A 14,172-nucleotide genomic window follows, 5' to 3' on the forward strand; every position below is an offset into this window, starting at 1 on the left:
ATATTTAGAATGATATCAATAGATATATTTATTCTAATATAGGTCTACTGATATTGGTAATTTTATTTATGATTACAATCATCCTGATATATATTATATTATATTCCCATATAGGTGTTTAATAAAGCAATGGCCCAACATTACAGGTTTGCTCATCCCTGTCGGGCTCATCCTCCTCTTCAACGTCGTCATCTTCATACTCGTCATGAAACGCATCAGCTCGACAACGACGGGCAAGATACAAGACAATACACCGACTCGTCATCGTGAGCGAATTCGACGATTACGGAATGCTTTCATCCTCTTGCTCCTCCTCGGCTTAACATGGGTGTTTGGTTTCCTTGTTAATATCAGAAATGAGGTGCTCATTGCTTTTTCTCAAACTGTTTTCGTCATCTTGAACGCCTTTCAAGGATTTTTCATCTTCGTCATTTATTGCGTCAGGCTGCCACAAGCACGGATGCAACTTGCTACATGCTGCCGTTATATCTATTGTCCCTTTGATATAGTTAAGACTTCAACCAGTGATCAAAATAAGAACGCTAAGGATTCCAAAGAAATGAGTCATCATGATCAATTAAAACCATTGCCACTTAAAAGGGGTAAAGAGTCGCAAGCCGAGTCGTTCGATACTGTCTCAACGCCGTAAACGACCCCCCCCCCCCTCCCCGCTATCCCACTCGTTTTGCATACGAATTGTTTCGTCCAAGATTTGTGTTTCCTCGAAGAGAGCGGTGCTGCCCGGTGTTGTCACTTTATCATTTATTGTCTGTTTTATGGACATACACAGCGGATGAGCAGGGGACAGTTGCCCTCACCCCCGTTGCAGATTTATTTTTGTTCTTCTTCTACTTGCAGATCTAAAAATATGCACGGCAATGTGCACCAATCCTTCCTTTCCAACCATGGTCCAATATAATTCAAAGATGCCCTTGAGATGACATCGGTGCTTAGCTCTCTCGTTTTATTTCTTTATTTTCATCTTTTTTTATTTCTGCCCTACACTCTCCATGAGAAAATACTCTACGCATGGCGTTTGGTTGTTTGCTTGTTTTCAGAGCATTTTATTGTTGTTGAATTATATATAATGGAAAAACCAGAGGAGAATACAACTTTCAACAGGCTCCCAGAAGAAGTTGATCATCTATTTACAAGGATATTGAAATAATGCTTTCTTATTTTGTTTATATTTTTTCTTCTCATCAAGTGAATAAATGATGAAATATTGACAACGTGACGTGCAAAATTATTTTTGAAAAGTGATTACATTTCATAACTTTCGATGAAAAATAGTTCAGAATGTTTTATAAAGAATTATTATGATGACTCTTTATTATCAACTTACGCGACCGATTTATGTTTACAATAACATGTTCGTGTAAGTGGGAAAGTAAACACCGAACACTCAGTGGTATCAACAACAAAACAATTGCGAGTCTCTAACCGCCCTTTCACACGGTAAAAAAATCGTAATTTGAATGATGATTCCAGTGAAAAATAAGGCTAATGACGAATATTTAGCACGTGTGAAACCAAACTACAACATGACTAGAATCGCGAACGCTAATCACAGTCACGAAAACAATAGCAATCACCATTACAATGATGATTCAAGATTCACGTGTGAAAAGGCCCCATGACAACGTTCAGTTTGGATTTCAAAATACATTTCTTTACAAAATAAAGACAGTATTTTTGTATAGACATGGAATCTAGCTTAGTCGTATTTGTTATTTCATATAATCATGACTTTATACAATGTATTGTGCTAGTTTCTTTAACGAAATGTAGGTAATAATCAGAATGCTAAAGTCGGGTTAGAATCTATGAGGGGGCACGAACGGTATTGCCCCTGATTTGGTCAAATTTTGTACACTACATTAAGGTACCCTGTGGATGGCCAGTGTCCTTTCATCCGTGATCCCTGGAAGGGAGGAAGGAAATAGACAAGTCTCTTTTTCGATTAAAAAAAAAAGAAATCCGTCAACATAGCAATGGATGGGAGACCATACAAGGAGAGGGGTCAGAAGGGATCTTGTTAACTGAGTAAAAAAGCAAGTGTGGAAAGAGGGTGTGCAGTGGAATCATGGAGATAGAGCCTGGGTGGAATGCATAGGCGGATCCAGGGGGCCGCAGCTCCCTCTGTTGGCGGCCGCGCTCAAAAGGAAAAGAAAAGGAAAAGAAAGAGAAAAAAGGGAAAGTGGAGGAGAAAAAAGGAAGAGAAAGAAGAGAAGAAATTGAATTATGTAAGGTGAGGGAGAAGTCTTGGACAATAAAAACAGATTTTATGTCACTTTAGAAGTTCACTCGCACTTGCATTGCATATCTTTCTCAAGAGGCTTCATGGAGCTTAAATTACCAAGTTTTGAAGTCAATGTACCAATCACATTTCAGCTTGGACATGGAGCGTTTTATTGTATTTTATTCCAAAAATTGTTCAGTAAAAGCCCCGTTTTAAGGTTTGAAAATTGAAAAAGTTTCAGCTCGAGCTGTATGTTCGCATTATTTGATGTGTGAAGTACCTATATCCTTTTCGTGTATTCCATCAAGTTCTCAATAATCTCCCTTTTTAGGTCTGGCTGTCAAAGGTATATAGCGCTGCGCGCTCATATTTTTATTATTGAAATGTTCTAACAAACTGCTTAAAATCCCCTTTTCATGACAATTCTTCAAATTTTTTTCGTTTGTTATAATTACAATAACCCATGGATTATATTACAAATAGTGCTTAAATGTTCTGTTTCTGGACCTGTAGAAGAAAAATCGCGCCCTCATTTGATTAATGAGATTCATATCCATGTCATGAATTCCTGCAAATAGCCGCCTTTAGATTTTTATCAACAATTTTCAGCTCGCATTTCGGAAGAGGAGGATATCATTTTCTTATGATGACAAATGTGCTTAGATTTCCCAATTTCTAAGTCTAAATAAAAAAAACACAGCTCCCGCTTCTCGCTCGAATCATTAATTATTAAGAGCGATCCATATCCTCTTCACAATTTTTCCTGCGTATAGTGCTTATGTTGAATAGTCCTTAAAATAGTCCTTAGTATAAGTTGTCCCTTAAATTTGTGATCGGAATATTAATAATTTTCAGCTCGCGCTTCGCGTTCGCATAATTTATGTAGGAAAATGATGACAAATGTGTTTAGAATGATCCGATTTTATGACTAGATCTTTTTAAAAAAGTAAAAGAAAAACATCTCGCGCTTCGCAATCGCATGGTTTATTGTTCTTTATTCAAAACGTGCTCAAAATGTTTAGTTTCAGATCGGAATATGAAAACTTTTCTGCTCGCTCTTCGCGCTTGCAAAATTATTTTTATAAAATAGGCCTACCAATCCTTTCGATTGAAAAACATGAATAGACTGTCCCAAGATTTGATTGTTGAGATATATATTGTCTTCATGGGTCACTGCTCATTTTCAGGTCAGTATTTGAATTATTTCAGCTCGCCCTTCGCGCTCGCATTATGCGCATCTTCCTCCTGATCACGAACATTAAGTTCAATTTTCAGGACAAACTAAAATTTCATTTTTTTTAGCTCACGCTCGCATTACTTAGCTAAGACTACCCCTTCAAAAAAAAAAAAAAAAATCAGCTTTAAGTGGACAATCTGAGAAAATGTGGATGAAAATATTTTTCGCCCCCCCCCCCACTGGCGAAAACTATATCCGCCCCTAGGGCTGGGTAGCGGAGAGAAGGGGCAGGAAATCGAGGGCCAACAATAAGGATAAAAATCGATTGTCAAAGCTGGACGAGGATAATTATGTTGAACATGTTAAAGGTTATACCTTTATACCGCATCTACTGGAAAAATACAGTTGTGTCTACAGTCAAGTTTCCAGGTCTGTCTTGTACTGTACGTTGTCTTCCTAGCTTGGACAGCTTGATTGCGTTATGAAATGAGACTTAGGGGGTGTTGCAGGAAAATATTTGCAATTAGTCTCAAATATTCTGTTGCAATATTAAATTAATGGACCTTTTTTTAAGGAAATAAAATTACACTCCTTGATGATTAAGGAACCGAAAATAGACTTGTAATTGATCGCAAGTTTCTTGCAACACCCCCGTTAAAGGACAAGTCTACCTCAACAAAAAGTTGATTTGAATAAAAAGAGAAAAATCCAACAAACATAACACTAAAAATTTCATAAAAATCGGATGTAAAATAAAAAAGTTATGACTTTTAAAAGTTTCGCTTAATTTCACAAAAGTTATATGCACATCCTGGCTGGTATGCAAATGAGGAGACTATGATGTCATCCACTCACTATTTATTTTGTATTTTATTATATGAAATATGAAATACTCTAATTTTCTCCTCAATGTCAAGTGATACATCGATTAATTCCTCCTTGAACATGTGGAATTAGCATTGTTTAATACTATATGGTTCAGTCAAGTTGGTCCTTATTGTCAAATCTATAAAAAAAAATACATATTGTATAATTCAAACAATGAAAAACAAAAGAAATAGTGAGTGATGGACATCATTGACTGACTCACCTAGTTGTGCATATCACTGTTTTGTGAAAAATAAGCGAAACTTTAATATGTCATAACTTTCTTATTTTACATCCAATTTTGATGAAATTTTCAGCACTATGCTAGTTTGATTTTTCTCTATTCAATTCAGCATTTTCCTGGGGTGGACTTGACCTTTAACTCTATTGTATGTAATGATCTTTGTTCACCCAATCAGGAGTGGGAGGTAAGGCCTGTGGGCCATGGTCATTAAGTTGGCGTAATCCCTACCCAGGCTACCTGGTAGGGTGAGCAAGGGTCTAAAAAATATTTGTATTTTTTGTACTATTTTTATGCTTGCATTGTACATGCTGTCTTGTTTTTGTTATTTCTGAAAGTGCTGAATAAAATGATAATATTGATAATTAGTCATCGAGACTTCATTATGATTAAGTCAAAGAGATGTGAACTATATACAGGGGCCGCGGAACGGTTTTCAAAGTGGGGGGGGGGGGGGGCTGAGCCAAAAGTGGGGGGCTGACCATGCAAAAAATCACAATCATATGGTCATTTTTCCGTCTTTGTACACGGTTTTGGAAAAAAAGTTGGGGGGGGGGTTAAGCCCCCCCCCCCCCCCGCTTCCGCGGCCCCTGCTATACATCAAACCTTCAACCTTGCTCGTGGGCCAAGAAAATGATTAAGATTTCATTTTAAATCAATTTGTTTACCCTTAGTCGAATTAGATTAGTAACATTACTTCTCTTCGCATCTAAACCTAGTTTCATGTATACTCTTCCACGATCTCTTGCTTGGTTTACTTGGTGAAGTCTGAACAAATTCACGGGAAGTAACAATAATGAAAATAAAAACTGATGCGGCATCTCGTCTATATAGCCCCCATATTTGGCTTTCTATAGATAAAACAGAATGAGACAACTTAGATATTCAGTTTAGAATAAACATGTATATATACGATCTTCACTCTCTTCGTGTCAATGGTCAGTCTCTCCATTACCGCACGCAGCCGAGGGGGCGGGGTGGGTAAGTGGTTCCAAAAGCCTCGAAATTTTGGAAACTCTTACTTTTTACTGAAAATGTTCACAAATTCACCAAGTGTGCACGAAATCCTTCAATTTCACTTAAGAAAATGCAACAGCGCCCCAATGAAAGCGCGGTCGCAGTTAAGTTTCTTCGAAAATGTCTACTCATCTTGCGCCACCCGGGGCGCCACCCCCCCCCCCCCCACGGAATTTACGTGGGGCGGTACGGCAAATGTCCAATTCTTCCACAGAACGATACTTGTCTCTCATTTTTATTACAGGACACCATACATACAAAATATAATAATAGTCTGCTAGTTTCGTTTATTTTGTGATTGCGCAATTCGCAACAAGATATACGAGCAAATTCAACTCCAACTCCAAGCAAAGATCGACACGATGAATGACCTGTAAACCGGATGTTTCTGTTGCAATTTGACGTTGCAATACAACAGCTAATTAACTGAAAGCTTAGGAGCTTTGCATGAGCACATCTTATCTTGATGAAGTTGCTTCGAATTATACGCAACACTTTGGCTTTGATTGTCCCCAGAGGAAGACACGGTGCACTCGCGTCACTGCAGCCAGCGCCAGCGGGGAGGTCTCTTCTTGACAAGATGGGGAGGGCTTACGTGAGGTGCGTGGAAGGAGAAGAGCATATGAACATATCCTTTTCATACAGAAACAAACAGAGCAGTTTAAATCGCCCAATTAATGAAGCTTTAGAAAAATCTCTCACACGCATCCAGAGTACTCTAAAGAAACATTTGGATAAAGAAATGAAGAAAAGAAAGAAAATGAAACTGGATGACTCGGCGTCTAGTGTTTTGATGAACGTGGATGAGTTGGATATATCTCTGGTGTCTAATAAAAATGATCCCATTGATGTTGATGTTTTGAATGAAAGTGCATGGAGAGATGGAGCAGTGCTCTCTGTTGGTGACATTCAGTACGAGGTATGCAGAAATTTTCCAACCATTCAACGACTTCATCTGCCATCGTTTGTATTAGTCGGTTGTCCTGTGTTTCCACGCATTACGTCAGAGTTTACCAAAGGAGAAGAGTGTAGTTATACTTGGTTTCGTCAAGTTAACAAACAACTGGGTGATAAAGATATGAATGACGCTACAGATAATGGAGAGAATCCTAACTGGTTAGAGGTAGGACAGCATAAGACGTACACTCCAACTTCACTGGATGTTGGGTCAAAGTTGAAACTCTTATGCACTCCGAAGAATGGTGAGAAAGTTGGAGAAGAAAAAGAGTGTGTTACCATGAGAGCAGTCAAGTGCGGGCCGGAAATGTACCCATTTCAGAAACGTCATGAGTTCACTAAGGATAGGACTTCACCAGATTGGTAATGATTCTATTTTTAAGATCCTTGCAATGTTTCTTTTCTCATGATTTGGAAGTACATGTTTTGATATAACTGCATATCCATGAAGGTTTGATTTTTCAGATGTGTAAGCTGTGTTTTTAATTTAAGATAGTTAACACACTTGCATCTACTTATTTATTTGTTAAATAACTAAATGAAAAAATGAAGTAAATAAGTAATGAAGGGGATATTCTTGAAACTGCAACAAGTATGATAACTTAAAGGAACTGAGTTAATCTTTGGAAAAAATACTTTATACAAAACAAAAACATTGAGTTAATCCAAAGAAACTAGTTTTGTCTGTTGCCTACATGTACTTAAAAGTTGGATATTTAGAAAGAAGTGTGGACCATATGGCATTATCACTTTGTCAGTGGTGTTAATACAGTATGGCAGTTTTTTAGTTTAAATACCATAATGATCTCAATGATGCAAGACCCAAAATTGTAGGCAATTACAATATCCTCACGGAGGCGCTCAGTCGGTAGAGCGGGGGTTTCGGATTCCGGTGACCCGGGTTCGATTCCCAAGTGGTGCGCTAGTGCCCTTTGCCTTTGGTAAGGCAATTATCCTCATTATACCAGGTCCCTCCGAGAGGACCTTAAGCCGTTGGTCCCCTGGTTGCTTGCTCACAGGCATTCGTGCTTTCTTAGCAGTCAGGTAAAACACCTCGGTACATAATAATAATAGACAAAAGATCTTGTAATTTTTACTCTGTCAACATCTCTTGACCATTTTTATTGTTGAAATAAGATATTTCTTTAAAGGGTCAATAGTGAATGTCATGTCAAGGAGAATGAAGATTTCATATCAAATCTTTTAATTGCCTTGACTCCCAATGACAAATTTACTCCATTCTTTCAGTATAGAATCTATGTGGTCAATGGTTGAAGTGTTGACTTTGATACATCAGGGATATCATATTGCATGACTTTTCCTCTTTTTCTTTTGCTTGGCAGTCTACGGATCTTTTCTTACAACATTCTTGCTGACATGTATGCTGATTCAGACTTCTCACGTGACTACCTCTACCCTTATTGCTCAACCATATCGCTTGATATTGACTATAGAGAACAGCTTATACTCAAGGAATTATCAGGTAAAATACTCTATAATTCTTTGATAAATGACTCAAGGAATTATCAGGTAAAATACTCTATAATTCTTTGATAAATGTGATAGTCAGGAGGATACTGCTGTATCTTGCTTCATTGAACAATGCCTGTCTTACATGCATAAAAACACAGATTTAAAAGAAAATGTTTCCTTCACCCCCTCAAATAAAATATTCTGATATTCTAGGTTATGTGACATGCACCATGTATGTAATATTCATCAATAATGACACTAAATCATCACATTCACAGTGAAAGATTGATGTTCCATTCTGTTTCAGGTTACAATGCAGACATTCTTTGTCTTCAGGAGTGTGGCAAGAAGTTATTTCAGTATAGCTTGGAGCCCGCCCTCAATGACCAGGGATATAAAGGCCTGCTTATCTGTAAGACAAGACAGACACCAGAAGGAGAGGCACTTTTCTACAAGGAAGATAGATTCAGGTGAGTAGGTCATAAGATAACGATAACGAGATAACGATAGGGTAACGATTGCATGTCTGACATACAGGTGTAGGAAAAACAATGCACCGTGCTTTCACCAAAACCATACCTCTTCTAATATCTATTTTTTTTCCAACAAATTAGATTTTATTTCTGTTTTCATTGTACTGTTTCATCCCCCTGAAAGTGGTGCCTCCCTTGCATGAAGAGTTGCATTTAAACATGAGTCAAAAAATCATTTCATTGGTTAAAAATCAAGTTAAAACACACAAATTTTTTAGTTGCATTTGATTGCATGTTCTGAGACCTGAAATACAAATTTACAAGGTAATGAAGGACCTGCATGCCGTATTTCGTAGTGCCTTTAATTTTTAAAGCAACTGATGAATTCAAAGTAGAAGATGATGAATAGAAGTCCCGCTGAAACCCACAGTGAAAAGTGACTCTTTTTTTTTTCAAGGTATACATGTCAAGCGAAATTCAAACTTAAATTGCGTGTCAGAGCAGAAATTGGTTTGTAAAAGCTTAACATTCCAAAATACTGCACTGTGTTTGTATCTTTATAGAATATCAATACTGAAGTCATGTTGTTCCATATTTCTCTCATACTGATACAGGTTGATTGATCAGCATGACATCTCACTAGCTGAAGCTTTCCAGGAGGAACCATCGAACAAAGACCTGGTAGAAGCAGTCTCAAAATCAAAGGCTATGCTAAACCAAGTTATCACAAGAAGCAGTGTATTGCAGGTATCAAATCCATTCTATTACAGGGGCCCATTACATATAACTCTAAACAGAGTTTTTTCAGGTAAAAATCACCGGTAAGAGTGAAAACTCCGGTAAAATGTGATAAAGCAGGGTTTTCCTGTTCCATAAAAAATAACCAGATTTAATTCTGGTTACTTCTGGATCATTTCCATAGAAACTCTTGTTAATTTTACCTTTATTAGTTGTCAACTTGGTGTTTGATTAACCACAGATTTTATGAGCACACACATTTCAAGATGGCTACAGTATTACATGCTCTGGAAAATGCAGCATTTAGAAGAGAATGAGTTTTCCTCGACAGGTTCCATCCCCTTGTCCTATATGATGATCAACAAATGTTTAAGTTATGTTTGATTGATCTACTTTCTGAAAGGCTCCAATATCAAACTAGGAGAAATTATGCTCCCCCACCATCCATCCAAGATTGATGTATTTCAATGACAATGAGGTCTCTTGTTTTCACTTGAAAAACATGTTGGGTGCCCTAATGTCTGTTTATATTTAAAAGTCATTGCATGTAGCAATACAATGGGCGTCTTCTTAAATGTCTCTGGTCGAGGGTGTGCTTTATAATGAGGGAATGTTTCATGTGTCATAAAGAAGTTTACATTATTGAAATTGATGATGATGTTGGTCCTGCCCTAGCGGAGACGACCACAACTTCAAAAATGTCTGTGGGTTCGAAGATGGCTGAATAACCCAATCTTCGTCCGAAAAAGTCTGTTGCCTTGTGGGCAAGCAAAAGCCGGCAGTGGGGCAGGCACAGTGATGGCGCTTGCTCTGATATACTAGTACCTCAGAAGGGTGCCACCCTTTAAAATCTGAGCACATACAAGTAAATCATGTAGGGTATTGAAAAGTCTAAGCTTAAGAAAAAAACAGAAAGAGTCAAATTCAGTGGTGATCGATAGAAAGGGCACTTCTCAGATCACACAATTTAAACTATTCTGGTATCAAAATTATAGGTTTATCCTTGCTTATTGTGATATGCAATTCAGAGTGTAATTTTGGTTAATAATAATCAGCAGTACCATTGGTTGTACCTCCACTGGGCATAGTGGTGTGCACATGTAATCCAAGCCATTTGGGAAATGTCAAATTGATGCTGAGGTTCAAGGTTCAAGCTTGGTCATGTCTTTCGGATCGTGATGTTAAAGGTCGGTCCCAGACGTAAACAAATATATCAGATTGAGACACGTCTGTATAAACTCAAACAACACTGTCCTTTGATAATTCCTGCCCTACATGACTGTGTGATACATGTATTTCTTTTGTTCTAAATCTCTAGGTTACTGTATTGGAAGATATTCATGCTCCAAGACGAAGGATATGTGTAGCCAACACCCATCTGTATTTCCACCCTCGGGCGGGTCATATACGATTGATACAGACCATTACCATCTTGAGACATCTCCATAAGATTCAGCAACAGCACTTGGAGAAGGCAAGTCATATTCTCATCCTCAAGTAGTACATTATACATTGTAGTTCTTATAAATGCCGAGATCCAACCTAGTAAAAATCCATTTGATAGATAAGTGGTTTTTATTGAGTAAAATAACAAAATAAATACATACAGGCTTAGTAGTTAAAAACTGAAATTTATGGGAGAAAGTGTAATTTGCTAAATGATTTTTTCAAGTAATGCCAAGTGATTAGCTATTAATTTGATTTTGGTAGCTATGACATTTAGATCAGTCCTACACAAGAGTGAGAAGGCCCAAAGCTTTATTGCTAATCATCGCATCATTGAGTTGAGAAATGAGTATTGCTCCTGACACCATCATTATGAAATTAGAACTTCTGATTCATATTTTGGTTTTGTAATGATGTTAAAGTGAATGATCAATTGCCTCTTTTGCTTCTGTTAGGTTCTATCAAGAAGATAAAAAATAATATATCTTCCATTTTGATTATAAGGACAAAAGATCTGATTAACAAAACAAATCTAGCTTTCTTATTGATTGTAATTGTAATATCTCACAGAATCCAGACATCGAATTGGCAATGATATTCTGTGGCGATCTGAACAGTTCCCCTACATGTCCTGGCGTGTATGAGCTCATCTCCAAGAAACATATACCAGAGAACCATGTTCAATGGTATTGTGGTGAGTACACTTTTCAGTGAAATCTCTCTATATCATATTTCTCTATTATGGTAAGTCTAATGGGGTGTTACAAGAAAATTAAGTTGTCATTGATTGCAAGTCAATGGCAAATTAGCAGCTGATCGACTGCAAGTAGCAATCAACCGCCAATTAGCTTTGCTAGAAAGAGGCTCGCGATCAAACACAAGTTTATTGCAAAGCCTAGTAAGACTTGGGCTTGTCACAGATTTTTAGACTGGCTGAAGGTGTAGTCCACACTCCTGCAACAGTCGAACAGTGAAACCAACTCCAAAATGAACGATGATATGCAAAATAACATAATAGTTTGATCAGTCCTGAGTCGGCTTCATTGAGTGATTGCACCATTAGATTAAGTTCACTTGAATAAATAGAATATGTTAGAGACAAGAAAATGTAATCAAAATTAGTTTTTAATTATATGATAATACGCTGTGAAAAACAAGTGTACATAATAATTTCATTTATTGTTTCAGATAACGAACATTGCATGACGTTTTGCTCTTGCTTACCCATGTCTTCACTTTCGTCTTTCTCTTTACAGGAGGTAAAGAAGAGTTCTGCGGTGGAATGACCCTGACACACTCTCTTGATTTCACCAATGCCTGTACCAGTCAGGAGTACACCAACTTTGTAGCAGGGTTTGTGGCTTCTCTTGACTATGTCCTCATTGATAGTAACCACCTGGAAGTCGTCAGGGAAATCCCCATGCCTGATCATGACGATGTCACAGCACACGTTGCTCTACCGAACGACGTATTTCCCTCGGATCATCTCGCGATAGGCTGTGACGTCAGGTGGAAGAATTCTTGATGGACAAGGTTTACCGTTTGAAGCCGTAAGAAGATTGGGTCTCTGCTAATGGATTGAACTCAATCCTGTACTGCAGTTTATTATTACACGTATCACAAGTAGGCATAAGATTTTGTTTAATAAAATACTTGCCTTTGCAGATGTCTTCAGAAACAATGTTCATATTAACCAATTAGTTACTATTTGAATTCAACTAGTTAGATTTATGATTTCTATGACTGTTCATCAAAGACTCCTGGAGACCCTGAGTGGGGTTCTCAAATGTTAAGCTGGAGCCTGGACTAAACAGTTTTTGGTCCACTCTATGGAATGGAAAAGTGCTTTGATATAATGTAAGTTAAAACAAGAATTATGTAATAATAATAATAGGCATTTGTATAGCTCCATCTATCTAAAAACAATCTATTCCGAGGCGCATTATTATTATTATTATTACCCCGGCTTTAGCTTGAGCTGCCTTTCAGTGCCTGGGCATTCAAGGAATTAATCCTGCTGGGTACCCATACACCTCACCTGGTTCAAGTACAGCACAGTGTTGATAAATTTCTTGCTGAAGGAAAACACGCCATGGCTAGGATTCGAACCCACAACCCTCTGTTTGAAAGGCTAGAGTCAGAACCACTAGACCACGGCACGCCCACGAAAATTCATTGAAATTATTTTGATGCTTATATTAATTTTCTTCTCATTTCTCTGCAAAGTCTATTTTAGGGTCACTTTTTTTATTGTGTGATTGAATTAACATGTACTTGGAGAATGAGTTAGCAACAGGCACATGAGAACAGTGCATGTATATAAAGTTATGGAAGTATTGTTAACTAAGTCAATGCTATAAACATGAATAATGTTGTTCATATGTTTAGGGCTTCTCAATTTGTTGTTCCTTTTTTTTTTTTTTTTTTTTTTTTACATATTTAGATTGTGAAATAATGAGGGTTTTCAAGTAGCAGGTCAATGTAATTATTTATCAGTACCATGTGGACAGAATATTTGAAGAACTTGTTTACAATATATTTTAAAATTTCATTGGTAGATTGATATTAGACCTTAAATATTAGATCTTGAAGCCTCAAAGTCAAATATCAATATTGTACTTGTAGATGACTTAATCAACATCTATAAAGGAATAACAGTTTTCTTAATAATAACCAGGTAATCGATTATACAGTATCCAGAAGAAGTGAATACACCCTCGTGGATATGCTGTTTCAAAAGCATATCTTTATGTAGAGCTTCCTTTGGAAAGAATGCTTTATGATCATAATAAAGTAGATATCCTGTCCAATCCTAATAATGTCTAATCCTCTATTCTCTTATTCAAGTTCCAGTTCAAGAAAATATTTTGGTGAAGAGCTGCAATAAAAAGCTGATATTTTTTCTCTTGAATACTGTTTGTGCTAATGTTTCATGGATTTATGTCAACTTGGGTACTTCTGCAGTTCATCCAATGCTTCTAAACATTATCTGTGTATTTCTATGTAACACCCAATTTTTATCTACAAATGGATTTGATGTTTTCATATAATTAATTATAGATACATGTAGAAATTAAAATAAAAAAATTATATACTCTTATTTGGTTGCTTTTGATAGCCCTTTTATGGATCTCTATAACTGGTGTTCTGTTGTAACTTGTATTGTATTCATTCATCAGCTTTGATACCACAATACACTGTTCCTAACTTTGGGAAACACAAGACCTATCAACGATTGGTCTAGTCAGCCATAAAAGCCAAAAATCACTCACCCAAGCTAAAGTATGCCCAACAGGAAAGCAAGAAAGAAAGTTACTTGTGATTTTGCTGTCTCATTCATGAAGCATTTCTACATTCAGAGAATAAAATTTCTTAACCTCCTTGTAGAGTGGTATTCCCAATGAAACAAAAGGTGACCATTCAATGAAATTTTGGGTGTGAAATTATATTATAATTAGCTCACAAAAAGGTCAAGGTCAGGGTTGAGCAATAGAGGGTCATCCTCTGCGAATCTGTTGGTGATATATGAAAGGGGACATCT

The 14,172-nt window shown here is 37.1% G+C and overlaps 2 protein-coding genes across 5 annotated transcripts in view; both read left to right on the plus strand.

Annotated features, from left to right (window-relative positions):
* The window catches only part of LOC129263949 (adhesion G-protein coupled receptor G6-like), a 67,883-nt gene extending 64,303 nt beyond the window's left edge, over positions 1-3,580 (plus strand). For all 4 annotated transcript variants that reach the window (XM_064097297.1, XM_064097286.1, XM_064097308.1 and 1 more), the window contains one exon: positions 115-3,580. In XM_064097297.1, coding sequence (XP_063953367.1) covers positions 115-649 — 535 coding nt within the window. In that variant the 3' untranslated portion in view covers positions 650-3,580. The remainder of the gene's footprint in view (positions 1-114) is intronic.
* A 1,989-nt stretch (positions 3,581-5,569) lies between these two features.
* On the plus strand, positions 5,570-13,731 carry LOC129258348 (2',5'-phosphodiesterase 12-like). The gene is made up of 7 exons (XM_054896634.2): positions 5,570-6,864; positions 7,845-7,984; positions 8,282-8,444; positions 9,062-9,194; positions 10,504-10,659; positions 11,202-11,325; positions 11,888-13,731. The coding sequence occupies exons 1-7, from the start codon at positions 6,011-6,013 to the stop codon at positions 12,154-12,156; spliced, it is 1,839 nt and encodes a 612-aa protein (XP_054752609.2). The 5' UTR covers positions 5,570-6,010; the 3' UTR covers positions 12,157-13,731.
* Positions 13,732-14,172: the final 441 nt, after the last annotated feature.

This window comes from Lytechinus pictus, chromosome 1, assembly GCF_037042905.1.
Source record: "Lytechinus pictus isolate F3 Inbred chromosome 1, Lp3.0, whole genome shotgun sequence".
Taxonomy (NCBI): Eukaryota; Metazoa; Echinodermata; class Echinoidea; order Temnopleuroida; family Toxopneustidae; genus Lytechinus; species Lytechinus pictus.